This window comes from Panulirus ornatus, chromosome 30 (genome assembly GCF_036320965.1).
Source record: "Panulirus ornatus isolate Po-2019 chromosome 30, ASM3632096v1, whole genome shotgun sequence".
Taxonomy (NCBI): Eukaryota; Metazoa; Arthropoda; class Malacostraca; order Decapoda; family Palinuridae; genus Panulirus; species Panulirus ornatus.
Genome location: NC_092253.1, coordinates 20,092,530 through 20,115,832, shown reverse-complemented (window position 1 = coordinate 20,115,832; position 23,303 = coordinate 20,092,530). Strand labels below are relative to the sequence as shown.

Below are 23,303 nucleotides of genomic sequence, written 5' to 3'. Positions count from 1 at the left end.
ATTTCATGAAATTTTTTTTTGCTGTTATGGACAGAAACATATTTTTGGAAATGTCTTCCAAGCAGAAGCAACTTTCCAGCAACAAGTTTGTTATGCATCTGTGCACATATGAATATTTCTAGAGATCATCCTCCTGTTAGTACAATTAAAGCAAATTCATTACAGTGCACTACTTAGCACAAGCAGAAGTTTATGAGATTCATCTTTTGACTCAGTTCTCCACAATCATCATGTACTCTACACTGAAGGATGATTACATTCCAGGAGTAGCCTGAACAATGTTTATTGTGGAAAGCTTCAGTACAGACTGCAACAGGGATCCAGTGTAGAAAGTGGGTAGTTTCCAACAAAATTCAAATATAAACAAGTAAAATGTACAACCATTATATCAAATATTGCATCCTAACATTTTCACACTGGTGTGCACATGCAAATGTCTCATGAGATCACCATTTCTTGAAAACAGTTTCCCACACCGATCACATGCAAATTTTTTCACACCACTGTGCACAAGATGATGTTGTTGAAGATGACTTTTCTGCAAAAATAGTTTCCCACACTGATCACATCCAAACTTTTTCACACCACCATGCACAGACAAGTGTTCTTTCAGATGACTTTCCCGTAAAAACAGTTTCCCACACTGACCACACCCGAATTCTCTCACACCACTATGCACAGGCAAATGTTGTTGAAGATCACTTTTCCGTAAAAACAGTTTCCCACATTCACTGCATTCAAACTTTTTCAAACCACTATGCACAAGCAAATGCTTCTGGAGATAATCTTTCTTCAAAAACAGTTTCCCACATTCATCACATTCAAAACGTTTCACAACACTATGCACAACCAAATGTTTCTGAAGATAATCCTTCTTTAAAAAGAGTTTCCCACATTCATCACATCCAAACTTTTTCACCCCTCTATGCACTAGCAAATGTTGTTTAAGATCACTTTTCCGCAAAAACAGTTTCCCACATTCATCACATCCAAAGTTTTTCACACCACCATGCAAAGGCAAATGTTTCTGGAGGTAACCTTTCTTTAAAAAAAGTTTCCCACATTCATCACAACCAAACTTTTTCACACCACTGTGCCTAAGTGCATGTGTTTTGAGAACATCTTTACGTAGAAATAGTTTCCCACATTCATCACATCCATACTTTTTCACACCATTATGCACAAGCAAGTGTCGCTGAAGACAACTTTTCTTCACAAACAATTTCCCACATTCCTCACACCCAAACTTTTTCACACCACTGTGCTCAAGCAAATGTGTTTTGAGAGCATCTTTGTATGCAAACAGTTTCCCACATTCATCACAAGGAATTTTTTTCACATGTCTTAAATTTTCCACATCACTCTGTACATGAAGATGCTTTTGAAGATTTCTCCCATATGAAAATATGTTCTGACTTTCAGAACAAGCTATTTTTTTCTGGTCGTTAAGCCCAAGCATAAGTTTCTGTTGATGATCCTCCTCTGAATATAACTTTCTACATCTCTCATCTGGAAACCTTTCTTCTCTATTAGCCATTGTCAGTTTCTGCTCTGTTCTTTGTTCTGAGATACTAGTTCACTCAGTATCTGAAACAAGAGAGTTGTCTTTAAAACATGTTCTCACCATGTGAAGCATTTCAAACTCATGACTACTGAGGAATACATTACCAGTATCACTAAGTCATGACACTGGAAACAGGGATTATTAACTTTTAAAGTCTAGGAAATACACTTATTTTAGTAGAAGTTAAAAGTTCACAGTATAATTAGTCATATTACATCAGTGATGGATACACTAGTAATTCATCATGGCAAAGTGGTATTCCATTTATGTGCCAAAAAAAGTACACTTTGGTGGGCAGTAATTCTTTGAAGTACTATGAAGAACAACTACATTTAACAAACCTTATATCTCTGTAATTGGAACACTCACCTTTGTCCCTCTTCCCTATATACAGTACACTCTACATGAATTTTGCTAATCTTAAGGCATCTCACCATGATTCATACATACACTGAAAATCCTAACTAACCAGTCAATAACAGTCACCCCCTTTCTTAAGAAATTCGACTGAAGTGCTATCCACTCCAGCCACCTTTCACTTGAGCAAGGCTTTCAACACCTCTTCTCTCCTCACCAGACGATGTCACGATTCTCTCGCTTCACAAAAAACAATTCAATTATAACCTGATCATGAAACAATGGCATGAAACTAGGTCCAGGTTCACACCCTTAAAGAATTTTTCACATTTGATACACTGGAGCATTTTTTTCTCTTTTGTACTTTCAGAACAAATCTTAGCACAGTTTCAAACCATGAGGTGATTTAAGACAAATGGTATAGATCCAGCAGTCACTGCCAGGGTCTGGTAAAGACATCAGGCAAGAAAGGTATGTGGCATGCAGGAGGTGGGCAGGTGAGATAGGTTAGCAAGTGATGGGTTGACAAAATAAAGCTGCAAGCAAAAAAGAGAGGTGTATGGACAGTAATTAGAGGGAGTGAGTGTGATTAATTAGGAATTGTACAAGAGAAAGTGGCAGGAGATCGATGTAAAGGGACTGAAAAAGATGGCAAATAAGAGTCAGGGTGAGTGGGTACCCACAAACTTCATAAAAAACAGAATTTTTAAAAAGGTTAATAATGTGAGAAAAATAAGGGAACAAATGGGAGCATTAGTGAAGGGGGTAAATGGGGAAATGGTAACATACAGTGATGCAGTGAAGAGGAGATGGAGTGAATTCTTTTAATTGTGTCTGATGATAGGAAAGCAGATGTGAAGTGTTTGGGTTGAGGAGGCATGCAAAGTGAGAGAGCCATGACACTGTCATGACACTCACCTTTGTCCCTCTTCCCTATATACAGTACACTCTACATGAATTTTGCTAATCTTAAGGCATCTCACCATGATTCATACATACACTGAAAATCCTAACTAACCAGTCAATAACAGTCACCCCCTTTCTTAAGAAATTCGACTGAAGTGCTATCCACTCCAGCCACCTTTCACTTGAGCAAGGCTTTCAACACCTCTTCTCTCCTCACCAGACGATGTCATGATTCTCTCGCTTCACATACTGTCCTTACCCAAAAAACAATTCAATTGTAACCTGATCATGAAACAATGGCATGAAACTAGGTCCAGGTTCACACCCTTAAAGAATTTTTCACATTTGATACACTGGAGCATTTTTTTCTCTTTTGTACTTTCAGAACAAATCTTAGCACAGTTTCAAACCATGAGGTGATTTAAGACAAATGGTATAGATCCAGCAGTCACTGCCAGGGTCTGGTAAAGACATCAGGCAAGAAAGGTATGTGGCATGCAGGAGGTGGGCAGGTGAGATAGGTTAGCAAGTGATGGGTTGACAAAATAAAGCTGCAAGCAAAAAAGAGAGGTGTATGGACAGTAATTAAAGGGAGTGAGTGATTAATTAGGAACTGTACAAGAGAAAGTGGCAGGAGATCGATGTAAAGGGACTGAAAAAGATGGCAAATAAGAGTCAGGGTGAGTGGGTACCCACAAACTTCATAAAAAATAGGATCTTTAAAAAGGTTAATAATGTGAGAAAAATAAGGGAACAAATGGGAGCATTAGTGAAGGGGGTAAATGGGGAAATGGTAACATACAGTGATGCAGTGAAGAGGAGATGGAGTGAATTCTTTTAATTGTGTCTGATGATAGGAAAGCAGATGTGAAGTGTTTGGGTTGAGGAGGCATGCAAAGTGAGAGAGCCATGGAAAGTGGTTTGGTAAAGAGAGGAGCGATAGTGAAAGCTATACATACGATGAAATGTATTAAGTTACTTAAGAAAATGGGGAAGGTAGGCTAGTAAACAACAACTTGAAAATTTCTTGTATGCCACCACCCCTGAGAGTTTTTCATTCTTCAAATTCACTCTTCTCTCCAGGGTCAGTTTGTCCCAGGACCTATGAGAACATAACAGTTCTACGGCATCTTACCCTGAGCCATATTCAAATTGGATATCTTGACTAATCAACCAATAACAAACACTGACACCCACTTTCTTATAGAAATTCAACTGCAAGCCCATCATTTTCAGCTGATTTGCCATGCTTCATCTTATGCAAGGCTATCACCACTTCTTTCACCAAACCACTTGCCATGACTCTTTCTTTGCAAGCCTCCACATCCAAATACTGCACAACTACCATCCCATCATCAAAAATTTAAACAGTTTTTATAAATACACACTCCACACCCACCCCTGGCATCATCTGCTCCTCCCATTAATTTTCCTATTTCTGCTCACACTTCATCTTCTAAAACATTTTCTTATTCTCCCTGATGTGTACTAATACTTTCCCATCCCATTTTTCAGTTGTCCTCTTTTTCAGATTCTACACCTTCCATTTGACTATGATATTTTACCTGAACATCTCCCAGTCACTCACAAGTACTGCCAACACACCTTTCTTTTCTCATTCACTTCACTTCCTCATCTCCCCACTCACAACCCTTTCTCAGATACCCATACCCCACCTTCTGCATGCTACACACTTCACACCTTCACATGTAAGCAATATTTTCCTAAATACCTTTGATTCTTGTCTAGTCCATTAATTTAATTTACTCCCATGTTTTGCCATTCTTCACCTACCCTATCTTTGCTTTTACCTCCATACACAAGCACCTATTCCAAGCTTATTCACTTTCACTGTCCTTTCCACACCAGTAATTTTCCTCTTTTCCTAAAGCTACTACAATGTTTCACTCTCGCTTCCACCAAGAAGTGATCACAAATCCTATTAATTGCCCCTCTATGCACATATACATCCAAGGGCCTCTCCTTTTCACACATGTCAATCTGCACATAATCCAACAATTTTCATTAAGCTCTAGCACCAGTCACCCACATACTTATGTATGTCCAACTTTTAAAACTATGCTTTCCTTATCACCAGTCCGTTTTCAGCACATGATTTCAAAAGCTGTTCATTTTCATTCACACTAGATTCTTTATGACCCCTAATTATACCCTAAACTGCCAAATCACCCACTCTTGCATTCAAAGCACCCACCACTAATGCTTGATCTCTTTCATCAAAATTGCAGATCCTCTTACTCACCTCCTCCTATGACATTTATCTCTCTTCTTCACTCCCCTCACAACTAGACACTTGAGCATTGGAAATCATCCACCTCTAACGATACATTTTCATTATCACCCACATCAGGACATCCAATGATGGCTAACCTACCATAATCCCCCTCCTGCACAGAATCAGCAGCAATAAATCAAAAAAGCATTTGACAGTCTTCCAACAAGATCCTCATAAAAACTTACTTCACACCACCCACAAAAAGACAGGAAGTAATCAGCTAAGTTTAGAGCTGGCCACCAAGGCTTCATTTCAAAAACCATCAAACCCTACAATAGGATGCCCCAGACAATAGTTCATTCTCCAACCCTCTTCAATTTCTTCTCATATGTCCTCCCATCAACTCCAACGTAAACTCAAAATTCTCTCATGCACAGATGACCTCACACAAATAGATCACTTGCTCACCTAAACCAAATATCCATTATCACCTACTTAACCTCAAGCAGAAATTAATCCAACCTACACCAACCTATAACTCCAAGCATAATGGGTATCACATATGACACATTCATAACTGTCACACCCTGAACTGAACTATCCTACGTTGAACACCCATTCCCGTTTTGTTTAAAGCAAAGGGACTGTAAAACGGTAAATCACTATCTAACAGCTTCAATCATAAGTTTGTTACCCTATACACAGAGAATACAGACAAAAAAACTAGAATACAATAATTAGAGATTAATTTCCAAATATAAAAAACTATACACTTTGCCCAACGGTCATGAATCCAGAGGTTAACAGTATCATGGGCTAGAAGGTAGTTCAACTGACTAGGATAACATGATCTGATGCAAAGTTAGTTAGGGACAGATCCACTGTAGAAACTCAAGGCAGCAGGTCAGTTATAACAAGCTGCTGACACAAGTTCTTATGCCATACAGACTTCCAACACAATGTAGCCCATTCTGGGTTCCATAAAAATCTTCCATCTGATCCTTGGAATCTTCATCCTGTCTTCTAAAGGTCTTGGTGCAGTTCTTGAAAGACAACCTTAGGTGATCACTAGTTTAGATGTTGACCAGTGAACATACAGGTTCTCAACACTTCTGCTCATGAGAGATCTACATTTTCTCCCGACACTTCTCATGAAAGATCAGCATTCTACACATTGCTCACATGAGATCCATGTGTTTTCTCCCTACTTATGCCCAGGGGGATCAACATGTCTATAATGATGTTGCTGAAACTTTAAAATGGTTATATAATTACACAATGGTTATCTTTAGTCTTCCCCTACTCTGTGAATTTACATCAAGTCTTTACAATTAAGGAATTTCTTAGTGACAGTACAAAATCACTGCCTAAAACTTATAACACTACTTTACAAATTACTTACAACCTTTACTAGTACTTATAATCTAATGAGAAATTGCTGACAACACATCTTGACACTCCTACCAAATAAGAAACATCTGACATATGTTATTAATCACTGAAGCAAAATATGAGTAGAAATTTTGTCCCAAACACATCCCTGGGGACAGGGGAGAAAGAATACTTCCCACGCATTCCCCACGTGTCGTAGAAGGTGACGAAAGGAGACAGGAGTGGGGCACTAGAAACCCTCCCCTCCTTGTATTTTAACTTTCTAAAAGGGAAACAGAAGAAGTAGTCACACGGGGAGTGCTCATCCTCCTCGAAGGCTCAGATTGGGGTGTCTAAATGTATGTGGATGTAACCAAGATGAGAAAAAAGGAGAGACAGGTAGCATGTTTGAAGAAAGGAACCTGGATGTTTTGGCTCTGATTGAAATGAAGCTCAAGGGTGAAGGGGAAGAGTGGTTTGGGAATGTTTTGGGAGTTTGGAGTAAAGTCAGGGGTTGGTGAGTGGACAAGAGCAAGGGAAGGAGTAGCACTACTGAAACAGGAGTGGTGGGAGTATGTGATAGAGTGTAAGAAAGTAAACTCTAGATTGGTATGGGTAAAATTAAAAGTGGATGGAGAGAGATGGGTGATTATTGGTGCATATGCACCTGGGCATAAGAAAGATCATGAGAGGCAAGTGTTTTGGTAGCAGCTTAGTGAGTGTGTTAGTAGTTTTGTTGCACGAGACCAGTTTATAGTGATGGGTGATTTGAATGCAAAGGTGAGTAATGTGGCAGTTGAGGGAATAATTGGTGTACATAGGGTGTTCAGTGTTATAAATGGAAATGGTGAAGAGCTTGTAGATTTGTGTGCTGAAAAAGGACTGGTGATTGGGAATATCGGGTTTAAAAAGAGAGATATACATAAGTATACGTATGTAAGTAGGAGAGATGGCCAGAGAGCATCATTGGATTATGTGTTAATTGATAAGCGAGGGAAAGAGAGACTTTTGGATGTTAATGTGCTGAGAGGTGCAACTGGAGGGATGTCTAATCATTATCTTGTGGAGGCAAAGCTGAAGATTTGTGGAGGTTTTTAGAAAAGAAGAGAGAATGTTGGGGTGCAGAGAGTGGTGAGAGTAAGTGAGCTTAGGAAGGAGACTTGTGTGAGGAAGTATTAAGAGAGACTGAGTGAAGGTGAGTGCAAAGTATAATAAATAAATAAATATAAAATAATAATTGGAGGAAAGCTGTCCTGGAGCTAAGCAACCTCATAAGACTTTAGGCTTCTTATAATGACAAACTCATTTGTGGTTAGTGTAATGCCTGCAGCTGACCACATAATCCCAGCATCTATAAGGAAGATATGAGGGATCTTGAAAACACCCAGATGTCTGAAGCCTGGATAACTGACCTGTTGTCCTATGTTTCTTCAGCCAATCATGTCCTGTCCCCAGCTCCACCTGAACCAATCAACAGCTCTACCACTGAGTTACTATGCACTTGCATATCTATGCACTTGTGGTCTTAAGGGTCATATAAAATGCTAGATTAGTATTCTTGATAAGCCTCACTAGTAATTACCTTAGTAGGTTTCTAGTTACACATATTACTATTAACACTGAAGTATATTTGACTTACATGTTGCACTTCTATTATGGTGAAATTTTATTCCATCTTAATTTCACTGCATCTTGTTGTTGTTACCACGGTGCTCAAGTGAGATAACAGTTACAGTGTGATAATTCAGTTATCTTGTCACTTTATGTTACTGGAAATGATCTACAAACAATCTGTATGTATATCCTCAATAATTATTCATAAACAGAATGTTTATCACATCTCATGAAACGTTAAATAATTCAAATGATACAATAACATGCGCTCTCCACACCATAAACAGCACAAAGGCCATAAATAAAGTAAACTCCCTCAGAATACTTACCAATAGCAGTTGTGGAAGAGGAAAAGAATACTTTAGTATCCTCTACAAATATTTTCATCCACTCCACCCTAGAGAATGCCTCACCTGTCTGATCATCTAATCCCTCAAAATAAAGCAAAAATGGTGCAAAAACAAAATGAAAAACAAAGCTCTCAGAAGAAACACTGGTTGCCTTGCTCCTACAAACATTTAACACATGCACAACATAACAAGTATACTTCTTCTGAAACTGCACAATCTGAGGTGAATGTGCTCAGAAGTCAGATATTTGCAGAAGTACTACACCTTTTCACCAAAACCACTTCATAACCAAACTCCTAGCAAAACAAATAATTTACCCCTGCTTCACATTTCCCCTCCCTGAAATAATTATGACAAACACTCAACTACCATCCTCCTAACGCATTCCTAAACTTAATTGCACAAGACTAATGCCCATATGAAACTACATTCCCCAAACAAGTAAGATTCATACTTTCTTGTCTGTGCTCTGAACACCACCTGTCTCTCCAACATTACAAACACTGATTCAACATATCACAAGGCCCCCTCATGCCTAAGATGCAGTTTCCATAACGGAGACATTAAATACTTACTCATTAATTGCCCTCTGCTCACCTGGCAGGAATAAACACATCACCAGAGTTCTTGACTAGTGGTTCTTCCCAATGGATGTGGCTCAATTCCTGAGTACTGTGGGAGCCCTTTAGAAGGAAATCCCAGCAAGTGAGTATAGTAAGTGAAGTATTAACTGCAAAAAGTACAGTAATTAGTGTTCTGACGAGGTATACAGAATTATATTAGGAAGGACTCGCTCCATTCTCAGACAAGCACTTTCCATACTGCAGCTCACTCAAAAATGTTGCTTGTGAAATGACATATGAGGAAGAAAACACAAAATGGAAAGCCACTTAGAATTAATGCTTTTATGTTCTACTTCTGTCTATATTTATCAAATAAAGGTATGTGTCAAAAAGTATACAGTTGACTCAGTTTTGTAATTTTCAAGAAATTTGAACATGTGAATGTTTTTTACATGACTGAGTAGTTTTTCTCTTTGCTTGGTAATTTTTCAGTTGGTGTCAATTCTTAAAGATAACATCCTGAAAGGACAGTATTTCTTAAAACATGAGAGCTATGAATATTACACAAGTCAAACAAGAATGGATAAAGCCTGAATACTAAAGAAAGATCCTTCTGTACAAAAGAACACTTCCACAAACATAGGAAAGGATAGAAATATTATGTGCCAGTTTTAGAATAAGTTTTAGTGTTAAAAAATTATCCAATGAAACATTAATGAATATATATGAGATAATTTTTTTTTTTTTTTTTTTATACTTTGTCGCTGTCTCCCGCATTTGCGAGGTAGCGCAAGGAAACAGACGAAAGAAATGGCCCAACCCCCCCCCATACACATGTATATACATACGTCCACACACGCAAATATACATACCTACACAGCTTTCCATGGTTTATCCCAGACGCTTCACATGCCTTGATTCAATCCACTGACAGCACGTCAACCCCGGTATACCACATCGCTCCAATTCACTCTATTCCTTGCCCTCCTTTCACCCTCCTGCATGTTCAGGCCCCGATCACACAAAATCTTTTTCACTCCATCTTTCCACCTCCAATTTGGTCTCCCTCTTCTCCTCGTTCCCTCCACCTCCGACACATATATCCTCTTGGTCAATCTTTCCTCACTCATTCTCTCCATGTGCCCAAACCACTTCAAAACACCCTCTTCTGCTCTCTCAACCATGCTCTTTTTATTTCCACACATCCCTCTTACCCTTACGTTACTCACTCGATCAAACCACCTCACACCACACATTGTCCTCAAACATCTCATTTCCAGCACATCCATCCTTCTGCGCACAACTCTATCCATAGCCCACGCCTCGCAACCATACAACATTGTTGGAACCACTATTCCTTCAAACATACCCATTTTTGCTTTCCGAGATAATGTTCTCGACTTCCACACATTCTTCAAGGCCCCCAGAATTTTCGCCCCCTCCCCCACCCTATGATCCACTTCCGCTTCCATGGTTCCATCCGCTGCCAGATCCACTCCCAGATATCTAAAACACTTCACTTCCTCCAGTTTTTCTCCATTCAAACTCACCTCCCAATTGACTTGACCCTCAACCCTACTGTACCTAATAACCTTGCTCTTATTCACATTTACTCTTAACTTTCTTCTTCCACACACTTTACCAAACTCAGTCACCAGCTTCTGCAGTTTCTCACATGAATCAGCCACAGCGCTGTATCATCAGCGAACAACAACTGACTCACTTCCCAAGCTCTCTCATCCCCAACAGACTTCATACTTGCCCCTCTTTCCAAAACTCTTGCATTTACCTCCCTAACAACCCCATCCATAAACAAATTAAACAACCATGGAGACATCACACACCCCTGCCGCAAACCTACATTCACTGAGAACCAATCACTTTCCTCTCTTCCTACACGTACACATGCCTTACATCCTCGATAAAAACTTTTCACTGCTTCTAACAACTTTCCTCCCACACCATATATTCTTAATACCTTCCACAGAGCATCTCTATCAACTCTATCATATGCCTTCTCCAGATCCATAAATGCTACATACAAATCCATATGCTTTTCTAAGTATTTCTCACATACATTCTTCAAAGCAAACACCTGATCCACACATCCTCTACCACTTCTGAAACCACACTGCTCTTCCCCAATCTGATGCTCTGTACATGCCTTCACCCTCTCAATCAATACCCTCCCATATAATTTACCAGGAATACTCAACAAACTTATACCTCTGTAATTTGAGCACTCACTCTTATCCCCTTTGCCTTTGTACAATGGCACTATGCACGCATTCCGCCAATCCTCAGGCACCTCACCATGAGTCATACATACATTAAATAACCTTACCAACCAGTCAATAATACAGTCACCCCCTTTTTTAATAAATTCCACTGCAATACCATCCAAACCTGCTGCCTTGCCGGCTTTCATCTTCCGCAAAGCTTTCACTACCTCTTCTCTGTTTACCAAATCATTTTCCCTAACCCTCTCACATCTAATCTATTGAAGAAAAATAAAACGAAAAGCATTACTGTATTCTTTCATGTAAGACTGTATCAGATGGCAATGATGACTTCTCTGTGGACATTATGGAGAGGTGATCAAACACTGTTCAAGATTTGAAGAATCTTCTCATTGGCTCCTGACAAAAGTCATAGGAGAAAATACTCAATCATCAATGTCTGTATAAGGAGTTGAAGGAATCCCATGTTACTGAGGAAATGGCAACGCAAGTTATAAAGGGAAATATAACCAGAAATGATACATTCTAAATACTAAAAAATCATTAAGAAATTCTAACTCAGGAAAAAATCAAAGGCATATCAAATTACTTTGCAACAGCTATGAAAGGTGGCAAGTCAGGTCCAGATGTCAGCATCGAGGCAGAAATGACATTCTTAACCACTGATAAATCTGAACTAAATAGGTGGATGAAGATATCAGTTGTTTCCCTACCAAATTACATATACTTTCCCATGGTTTTGAGGTCTTCTACCCTAATGGCTCTATCTGAATCCATATAATAATCTTGATTCTCTGTTTATTTAGGATGCAGGTTGCATAAAATTTGTCTGCTGATGGGAAGTGCAAGGCCAATTAAAGTGTCAACAGTCTGTTATTGTCTGGCTCCGTTTTACTGATGTACACTCATGGGTATGATTGGTATATTTTGACTAAAATATTGCAAATTAAGGAAAATCTTTACTGCTAAGGAAGTAAAGTACAGTTTTCCTTCAAGTACGTGCAGGGGTTCCACTATCTGGCTTCTTGCCATGAAGCACTACTCTCTTCAGATCCTCTGCAGGGATTTAAGTGTACACCACAAGGATTGTTTGGGCTACTAGAATGATCCTCTTAAGAGCCAAATTCTTTAATTCCTATCTCTTTAATAATATGGAACAATTAATTAAACATCCTACCCAAGTCCCCAACCATCATGACTAATCTACCAACACACACGACCTCATTTTTACCTCTAAACCCCCTACTGTTCATACACCATTTCTGCCCCCTTAGGGTCCTCTGACCACAATCTTATTGCTATTAATTATAACGGCATGCCCATCCTCCATCCTTCCCTTTGAAAGGCCAACTTTGGCACTTACGGAGAGCTCAGTCGTTATCTCTGCACAGCTTCTTTATTGCCTTCCCTTAGATGGGTAGCGTTTTTTTCATCAGGATGCCTCACATTATGCTGAACACAGAGCAAAGGTTACCTTGGCTGGGATGAAGTCCTACATCCCATTGTCAAAATCTTTTTCTTGTTAACTGTGGTCTGATCACTCCTTCTCTAATGCCTGACGCATCAGGGATGGTGCATAACAGACTATGAAACTTTTCCTTTCCCAAGAAAACTCTCCACTTTCATTTCTGCTAGAGATAATTGCAAAGCTATTCTTTAAAATGCCAATGCACTTTCAATATAAGAAACTGTGTTGACTTCATTTCTCTTACCGACAAATGTTTCTGATCCTTTAAGAAAAGTATCTCCAATGACTTTTGTGACTCAACCTTTTCTCCTTTCTGACCTGATCAACCTAATGCTAAACCTCCAATTGAGAGAGCCTGTCTTTTTGACACCTTGTTCTCCTCCATTTCAAATCTGGATGATAGATTCTAATCCCCTCCACCCCATCTCCTCCCTCTGATTCTAAGCCATCTCCTATATTCTCCTTATGCAGGGTCTTCCAGGTATTCTCCCAAATCCAAGTGGATAATGCATAAGGCTCAGGTGGCATCACTTCTCAAGTTCTAAGGGAAAGTGCCTCTGGGCTTTCAGCAATCCTTGATCACCAATTTTTCTCTAAGAACCCAGACTTTTCCTTCCATTTAGAAGCATGCCCTGATGCGCCCCATTCCTAAGAAAAGAAACCAATATAACCCCCCAACTATTGCCCCAGTGCTCTTGATTCTGTTATCCCTGAAGTCTTTCACACTCCTAAGTTCTCACTTTCCCAAACACTTAGCAAACAATTCCCTTCTTTCAATTCACCAGTAGGAATCAGGGATTTTGCAGCACTATGTCAACTGATGACCTTCTCTCCTATGTGACTCACCTCTGGTCCTCCTCTTTCAGGGGTTCTGGTGCAAATTCTGTAACAGCCCTCAACATCACCAAAGCATCTAATATGGTGTAGCATAGGTTTTTGCTTTCTAAACTCCATTCCTTTGATTTTGTTGCCTCTTCCTGTTCTCTAATGCACAGTTCCCTCTCTGGCCAGTCTATCATAGTAGTCACTGATGGAACTCCTCCCTCCTATCCTATCAACAGTGGTGTTCCCCAGGGTTGTGTTCTATCACCTAGTATCTTTCTCCCAATCAGTAAACCCTCTTCTACTTCTAACCTAATTTACTCTTATGCTGATGATCCCTCTTCTCATACTTTTAACTCTTTTTCCTCACCTCCTTCCCTTAATGCTCAGTCTCTTTCTTTAACTGATCATACTTCCTCTCTCAAATCAGACCTGTGCAGCATTTTGGAGTGCGGAAGCGGTAATCTAATGGTGCTAAAATACTATCTCACTACATTTAAGAATTAGCTATCCTTCTGTACTTTCAAAACATTACAATTCAACTCTGTAACAATATAAACATGTCAGGCATAACCATATCCTCCACACTCTCCTGGAAACCTCACATTATTAACATCACAAAGTCTGCTTCCCAAAAGCTGGGAGTGTTGTGCTGGTACCCTTATCATTTTTCTTGTGGAGCAGCTGTTTCATATCTACAGGGGTTTAATTCACCCAAGTATGGACTACTACTTACATATCTGGGGTGGCTCATTCTCCACTTCTCTATTAACAAGAGTGAATCCAAATCCTTCCATCTCATTAATTCTCCTGGCTTCACCTCTCTTCAACCTTCTCACTCTCTGTATGTTGCAATGTTGCTGCTCTCTCTTTATTCTGTGGGGATTATTTTGGCCAATGTTTTCATGAAACGTCTGCATGTGTCCCCATTCCTAAAGTTTGGACCCATGGCACACATTTGGTTGCTGCTTCCTACCACTTCTTTGTGGAGACCTGCCACTCGAGGATTGGATGTTATGATGCCTCCTTCCTCTCTCAAACAACTAAGCTGTGGAATTCTCTTCCTTCTTCTGTCTTAACCTCTTCATATAACCCTTCTTCCTTTAAGAGTCAGGTCTGCAAACACTTGCCAAACTCCAATCACTTCTACTTGCTTTCACTTTTACTATTTTTCTTCCACTCAAGACGACCTTGATTGGGGAATATTTGCCCATGCCATGTCAGTCACTATAAATAGAATATAAGGTTCTGTTAATTTTTTACAAGTTTTCTACCTATTTATAGTTTAATTAACCCCACATTTTCTCTAATAAGCTAATGCAGTACTCCTATCTTTAATACTGTCAAATAAAATTTAATGTAATTATCTAAAATAGTTCCTCATCACTATCAGCTTTCAGTATTGACTAAATGTGTTCTGTAGACTACAAAGCTGGTGGAGGGTTCAGAGAACACCAAAAACAACTGTGATCATGACTTGGAATACATATCTTTCAAAAACAATGAACAAGGTAAATAAGTTTTATGTATATTAAAAAATATGGGCTCAATGTAAAATTAGGAAATGCACATATAAACTATCAACAGAACCTATGAAAAGCTCACTTTATAGCCACAACAATAATTTATCAGATTACCCCACATCGGAACTAAGGAAAATGGTTATCAAATTCTACGTGATTTACATATTACGTTATGGTCACTGAAATACTTGCAGAACAAGATTTGGTGCATTAACATGTAATAAACTATACTGAATAAAGAGCAGTAGTATATCAAGGAAAATTTGGGGTTAATTACAGAACTCTAGGTATTCCACTTGTAAAATCTCAATAGACCCTAGGGTAACTTCCCCAGCAATCAAAATATATCTTAAGTTTCAATAATCTAGTGAACATATATTAGTCACACATGGAAATGTACCTCCATGTCGACGAATGCTGTTAAGTTTCTAGTATCATTTAAGGGATAGGCGAGGCGATAATCTTAGCACCGGTAGCACTTCGACCCATGATGGGTCAGGTTTCTTTAGATTCTGTTCATAATTTACAAGTGTATTACCTACTTTCATACTAATTAGCCAAAAAAATCCGATATTCATAGCTATCATTACTTTTTTTACTATCCTTAAGTGAAACATAGTGTTCCTGATCATACCTTACAGGCATTTTTGTAGTCACAACGAATTATATGAAGCATCTGAAACGTATGTATTGCATGCAATTCCCAAAACGGGTTTTAAGGCAGAGCTAAAATGGTCTTTTCCGCGATGTGGAGCAAAACTAGTAAACTGTAAATGTAGGTTTGTGTTAGTGCTTTGTGCTTTTAGCGTTACAGAAAGTTAAAACAATTAAATATCATACCTGGCTTAGATTTACTGCAACAGACGATACAACTTTCAAAGCACCATAACATATTCAGGAGATTGTTGTCAAGCCAGCCTGCAACTGCAGCAGCACACAAACATATCCAGCGCATCCAGCAAGCAGCACACAAACTTATCCAGCGCATACAATAAGCAGATGACAAACATATCCAGCAGCCATCACACAAACTTGATCTACCATGCAGACACATTCTATGGAGAGGAGAAAAACATATCCTGCAAAAATGTCCTAGAGACAAGTCTTGAGAACACATGTGGGAAATTTTCCTTTATTAGCATATCAAAAAGGGTCGAAATGCTTTCAGCGCCAAAAGACTGGCGTGAACATACCACAGGCGCCATACAGGACAATGTTTGAAAAATGGATTTCAGGCGGTTTCACCCTAAACGAACCTTCAGACTCATGAACAGCATTAAGCTGTGCCGTACCAACAGAATATACGTCAATCTCACTAATCCAACAAAATAGATGGTGTAAAGGCAGTTCGGACAGTGCTCACTAACACAATGTCTATACAAAAAGCAGGACACTACCACTTATCAGTATGAAATAGAATGTACCCTAGAATGGCATATTCAGCAAGGAAGTTTCTTCTTTTTTATGTATATATCTAAGCATCAGAAACAACAGTCATTTCGTAATTTCCTTGTAGTGCAGTTGCTTCCAACTCTTTAATTTTGGTTTGTACTGTGTGCATTAATATAAAATATTTTGATATGTGACAAAGAAATCATCCTGAACCTCATCCTCAATATTGTACATCATCTTTACTCTCAACCTCACTAAGTTTCCTCAAAGAAGAAGGAATAAACTCTAGAGAGAGAAATACAGACAACTGTTCACCCTAAATGACTTTTAAAGTCATGCAAAACCCTATCCTTTTCCTGCATATTGTTCATATAACTTGAAGTAAAATGTATATCCATTCTGTCCTTAAACACATCTAAAGTTCTGTTTTCAACCAACCTAGTTCATAAATCATTCCATATAATAACAGTCTTGTTGAAGAAATCTCACTTTGCTTTATTCGAGGTAAAATTTGGAGTTGTCCCACGAGTATGTATCTATCAATACAAGTGAAATCAGACAAATCATAGCTTGTTAGATCGAAATTATCTGAGCCTCAGATAATTTTGAACACCTGAATTAGATCATCTCTTTGCTTCCATTTTTCTAAGCTAAATAGATTTGTTTAGTTGCTGTACATGCTTTCCATTTTTTCAGCTAAGGTGACCAAAACTAAACACAATACTCGAGGAGGGGATGCACCAATAAATTGTAAATAGTGATACAGTGGGTGAAACATAATACTCAAGTTGGTTTGGGCATGTGAAAAGAATGCAAGACAAGAAGTTTATGAGGCAAGTGTATGATGGTATAATTAAAATATTTTTTGAGAGGAAAACCACCAGTGACATGGAGATATAGAGTGAAAGAGTACTGGAGGAGGAGAAATGGTGTATTCAAGGAGGCATGTAAGGACAAGTGGAGACTCCTTTGCTGTGGTAACCCCCTTGATGGGAGTTCCTAGAGGGAATGGGCATGATACATAGATAGATAGATAGTGAAGATGATTTCCTTATACTTAATATGGAAAGTCCAATCTATCAATCAAGTAATTTTGATGGGTTTATTTTTTACTGCTTATTGCACCGCTTAGTTAGCTTTTGATTTTTCCTCATCTACCTTTTGCAGCTCAAGAAAATTCATTAAGTAGCTTACCCATTTGTTTTTTTCTTATGATACATAAAACTTTGCATTTATCAGTATCAAAGTTCATTTGCTGCCCAATCTGTACAAGTTTGTCAATGTCAGTTTGAAGTTGTAAACATTCATTTTCAGTTAAAGATATATTTTGTCCTCTCATCTGCAATTTCAATACCTTACATCACAGCGCACTGTCAATATCATTTATATGAGAAAGAAAACCAGTCCCAAAACTGATCCCTGTGGCATGCCACTTGTAATCTTTTCCATTCTGAAGTTTGAACTTTAATCAATATTCTTTGTTAATGGCCAGTCAATCACTTTCCTAACCATATAAGTGAAACCCCATGTTTACCATGAGACTTTAATCTTGCAAGTAACCTTTGATGTGTAACTTTATTGAAAGCTTTTTGAAAATATGATTAGATGTTCATGATCAGCTGCTTTACTTTCATCATACATGGTGATTATATCATAGGAGAAATCAAGCAGATTTGTTAGACATAAGTAGTTTTGTTGAAAACCATGCTGAGAATCATTTATCAAGTGGTGGTCCTCCAAATGGTTAATGATTTTGTCCAAAATGATGGTTTCCATGGTTCCCAACTAGAGAAACTAGGCTAACTGGACAATAATTTCAGGGCACTGACTTATAAACTTTTTTGAATATCATTGTTTCATTGGCAAACTTATTGAAAAGGACAGTTAAGGGCTTAACTATCTGATTTGAAACCTCTTTCATAGTGTTTTTATAAACCCGAGGGCCTGACATTTAGAGGGTTTCATTCCATTCTTTGCTGATAGCCTATCTTCAGTGATCGTCTATTTTGACAAGTCGATTAGGTAGAAGTGATTTCAGTATTATTTGCTGCAGTCAGCAACTTATTGATCTCCTAGGTTTCCTAACTACCCATCCCCAGTGTACTGTAGATTCACTCCTCCATGAAAGACCCTCATATTAATTCAATCATGGGATGTGTTGGAACATTGTGTGATATAGTATGAGTATTAGAGTAGACTGTATATTTTTTGGGGGGAGTGTCCAGTTAATCTAAGTGCAACCCAACTACCATATAGCTCTGTAATAAATATGAGCTTCTTTTGGTAGTTTTGCTACATGAGATTTTTCCTCAATAGGTACTTCAAATCCTTTACAGTAAACTCCAATAAAATCTATTTCTTGAAATGATCTTATGTCTAAAACACTCACTTGTGGCACTTCTTACATTACAAGGTCAAGAAATTTGGATGCTAATCAAATACCCTATTTCTCTCAGCAGCAAATACACAGACACATACAGGGTAGATGGTATATGTTTAAGCCTAAAGAGATACTTTAAATCAAGTTCTTCAAATCCTAGTCCAAGTGGCTCACCAGAATATGCATGCAGACTTTCACATTTAGAGCATCTTGATGCTTCAGATTCTAAGATCTTGAACAGTATTGCTCATTTTAAGGATGTCATCATTAGTTTCCAGTGAATACATCTGGCTACAACCCTCCAGTTTTGATTAACATGATGAATTATGTAACCTTAGTACTTCATCCGTTCCCAACGCTACCTTGCTAATGCAGGAAATAGTGGACAAGTATTGAAGATTAAAGAAACCGTAACAGTCTGTCTTGAAGGCCCACCTTGTAAAACTTCTTAATGAGATATCTCCAAGTAGTATCATAAACTTTCCCTAAATCATTAAACAATGATTTTGTATAAGATAATTAGCAAAACCTTCCTGACTGACATTTGACTTTCTTACTGGGGGTCTGTGGTACATCAAAACTTGCTAAACACACTGGAATAGAGTGATATGATTATTTCTTTAAAGGTACCAAACCAATTTATCAGCAATCACTTTTTCTATTAGTTTGCAAGGGCAACTATTCAGTATACTATTCAGTATAGAAATGAACTTCGTTATGGATAAACATTTGGTTTGTATCAATTTTGAGATATATGCAGGCATAAGAAATAATTGGAGGTTTACAATTTCATGTTTTTATTGAACAAGAAAAGAAGTACTTAATATATTAACTTACACCAATGGGGTCTCAAAATATAAACTTGAAAAATCTTTGTCATTCTGAAAGCTAATGTACATAACGTGCAGCAGAACAGACAAGTACTTCATCAAATAACTCTCATCCTTTTTGAATGTCTGAAGGTTTACATTATCTTTTTTCTCAACATTACAGCCCTCTAGCTGCTAAATTTCCATAACTGGCACTAAATATCCTGTTTCTGCTACCTATGCCTTTACAATGACAACTATGATTGTACTCCAACAATAATCGTATAAATAGAAATCCTGGTGAACTCATCATTACGATAAACTTACCATCACAATCATTAAACAATATGGAGCAATTCCTGACTTATTATCATCCTCAAAAATGAGTCACCATATGAAATAGCAATCCAAACTAAAAAAAAATAAATAACAGTAGTACCATCTCACACAAGAGAATGGTGGAGGTGACATAGTGTTTTGCTGGAAAACACCATGGGTTATAAATCTTTTTGGGAATCTGTACTCAAGTTTATCATCTGGTGAGCGAGTCACTCTTTCACTATCTGACGAGTCACAGAATGACAGAAAGCTAAGCTATACTTGCCATATCCACAGTCATAAGTAGAGGGAGGTGTTTTATCTTCAGCATAGAAATTAACTTCATAAGGTTCACACCTCTTCCTTAACAATATCTATATCATCCATCGGAGCCCTTGCAGATGACTGAGGGACTATTCGAGGCAGTTCTGCACAATGGTCTGTGTCACAAATCATGGATTCTGCATCACTACCAATTTGTTTCACTCCCTCAGGACTATCTAGCATCTCAACCATTAAGTGAGACATCACATGGTCTTCATATGTTTGTTGGTAAGACATCACCTTGTCACATTGATCTTCCCCATTGAGGGAAACGTGTTCTGTTTGACCAGTCTGTTGGCAAAAATCTTGACTAGAGGGGTTACAAGTGAGCATCTTTCTTTTGTGAATCTTAATGTGATGCATTAAGTAACTCTTCTGGGAGAAGGTCTTTTGACAATACGAACATTCATATGGTTTCTCTCCTGTATGAATAGTCATATGCTGCACTAAATATCTCCTCTGAGAGAAAGCTTTTAGACAATGAGAACATTTGTATGGCTTTTCTCCAGTATGGATAGTCATGTGCTGCATTAGAGTGCTCTTCCAGGAGAAGCACTTTTGACATTGTGAACATTTATATGGCTTCTCTTCTGTATGAACAGTCATATGCTGCACTAAATTACTTTTCTGGGAAAAGGCTTTTTGGCACTGTGAACATTCATATGGCTTCTCACCTGTATGAATCGTCATGTGCTGTACTAAATACCTCCTCTGGGTGAAAGACTTTTGGCACTGTGAGCAATCATATGACTTTTCTCCAGTGTGAATATTCAGGTGCCGTACCAAATCATTCTTCTGGGAAAAGGCCTTTAGGCAATGGGAACATTCAAATGGCTTTACTCCTGTATGAATGTTCATGTGCTGTACTAAGTGACTCCTTTTGGAAAAGGCCTTTTGGCATTGTGAACATTCATAAGGTCTCACCCCTGTATGAACAACCATGTGCTTTGCTAAATAACTCTTCTGGGAAAAGGACTTTTGACATTGTGAACATTCAAATGGCTTCTCTCCTGAGTGAATATTCACATGTTGTGTCAAATTACTTCGATGGGAAAAGGATTTTTGACAATGTGAACATTCATACGGCTTCTCTCTAGTGTAAGTTTCCACACGCCTCCGAATATCATAATGTTCAGTAAAACTTTCCTGGCAACTGAAAGGTTTCTCAACTATGTGCACGGTAGAATTTTCTACAAATATTTCATCATACAATGAACATGCCATTTGTGTGCCCTCCATCATGCAATCTTTTACATTAAGAATGCTCCAGCTCATGCGTCTCAGAAGTTTGGTGAGTGAACATCAAAGTAAATAATCTTTGTTGGTGTAGTGTGAAGGCTACGCACAATAACTGGCAAGTGGTACAGTAGCTTTAAGCAAAATCATCCCAAGTCACTGTACTGAGATGAGTTATTCCCAAGTAAAGTGAGATAAAGTCTAGTACCTTTTCCCATTCTCAGAGCAAAACATCACACCTTTCATCCCAGCTCAAATGGCTAGCCATGATAGTTCCTTCGGTTCTGTCTACATTCCACAAATTATTTCTTGTTCCCACAGCTCTCACATGTAAAAATTCAGCTGTCTCTCATGTATTCCCCAGTAGTCTGCTCACTTTTTGACAATGAAATTTTGCTTCCTATGTTTGCTCTCCACCACTGTTGATAATAACAGATGTATTCAAAAATTAATTACATCAAAAAATAAGCATTTTTTTCACATATGTACAACACAATCCTAAAGAGGATAAGGATGAATACCTATATCTCTGACTCTCCATGTATGATTTGCCAGTTCAGGATTCATACCAGGGCTGAAAATGAATTTGTGCTGATTTTTAAATAATGTATGCTCGCTAAATGTGATAACTTGATTTTGCCAGATAGTGAGATGACCTCAAAACAAATATGGTAAATGCAAGAAATATCTTAGCACCATAGTTTTAATGAAAATATGATGAACATAATAGACTATGGTTCTTGTCATAAAGAATTATTGTATAAGGTAACATAATTTCGACAAACATAGGGGAAATTCTTTTCAGTGCATTAAAAACTAACTAAAGTCATCACTAAAATTTTTGGCCATGTTTTCATAATTACTGTGTCCTTCTAATTTCCTGTGTTACTTAACTGTTGTTACTGATGCTGCTCCTCATGCCTCTGTTGTTACACACTCAATATCAATGATATTCTTCAGCTGCTTTTTTTGTTGGTGTTGTTACTCTTATCATCATACATCTTTTTATAATGATGCTTCTATTATATGTGGTTCACTGTATGACTTATGTTTGTGTTTACTGTTCTTGTAGGGTCTCATACTGCTATAATTCCCATATTTCAATTTTGTGGCAACTTGTCAATCAGGAAAGCTTGCAGGCACTTATGCCATTCTTGTAAAGAACACAATGAGCTGCCAAAGAGAGAAAAATAAACATTACCCCAAGATATTCATAGTAACACATATGAGGCCCAATGCATGGGCTGCCAAAAGAAAGAGATAAGACATTTACAAGAAAATGATAAGTAGAGAAAAGAATGTCAATATCAAGAACTAATGATACCTCATTAGACAATTCTAACCTTTTGTGATGGTGATAATCACATATCATCAATACACAGACAGCACCTATTACATTAAATTTGCTGCTTTATACTGGTAACAGATAGTAGTTGGAAGGCAGCCAATCACCAAAGAGGCCTATTACTGGTACTACCCACCTGGGTATCGGGAGTGTTAATGACTGCTGCATAGTGAGCCTGCACTTTGTTGATTGTCAAGCTGCACTTCTCTGACCCAGATAGCTGTCATTTGTTTCTACCTCAGCCACACTTGTACTACTGGGATTCTGTCCACAAACATACAATCTCTCCTTGTCATACATATTATGTGACAACACTTAACTCACACAGCTCATTCTTCATAACTAGACTTTCCTGTGGTGAGCACTATGTGCTAGCCCAGCCTTTTGGCAAACTGGTAGAAGCAGAAGAAAGAAGTAGTAGATAGGAACATTTAGGCTGGAGCATTTAGTAGAACCAGTAGGTTGGAACATTAAGCAGGAGCATT

General features: G+C 38.2%; 1 protein-coding gene across 18 annotated transcripts in view; it reads right to left on the bottom strand.

The window, feature by feature from the left end:
- Nucleotides 1-267: 267 nt before the first annotated feature.
- Nucleotides 268-23,303, bottom strand: part of LOC139758448 (uncharacterized) — a 28,866-nt gene continuing 5,830 nt past the window's right edge. For 4 of the 18 annotated variants that reach the window (XR_011714829.1, XR_011714828.1, XR_011714825.1 and 1 more), the window contains exons 2-6: nucleotides 22,368-22,646; nucleotides 15,855-16,069; nucleotides 14,228-14,718; nucleotides 8,974-9,128; nucleotides 268-1,587 (exon numbers count right to left, since the gene is read on the bottom strand). Coding sequence is in view for 10 of the 18 variants with exons in the window: in XM_071679883.1 (XP_071535984.1) it covers nucleotides 389-1,537 (1,149 nt within the window). In the remaining 8 variants the exon portion in view is untranslated. Of the gene's footprint in view, nucleotides 1,588-8,073; nucleotides 8,147-8,973; nucleotides 9,129-14,227; nucleotides 14,719-15,854; nucleotides 16,070-22,367; nucleotides 22,647-23,303 lie in introns of those variants that run through there. The other 14 variants (XR_011714830.1, XR_011714831.1, XR_011714832.1 and 11 more) reach the window with 14 other exon arrangements.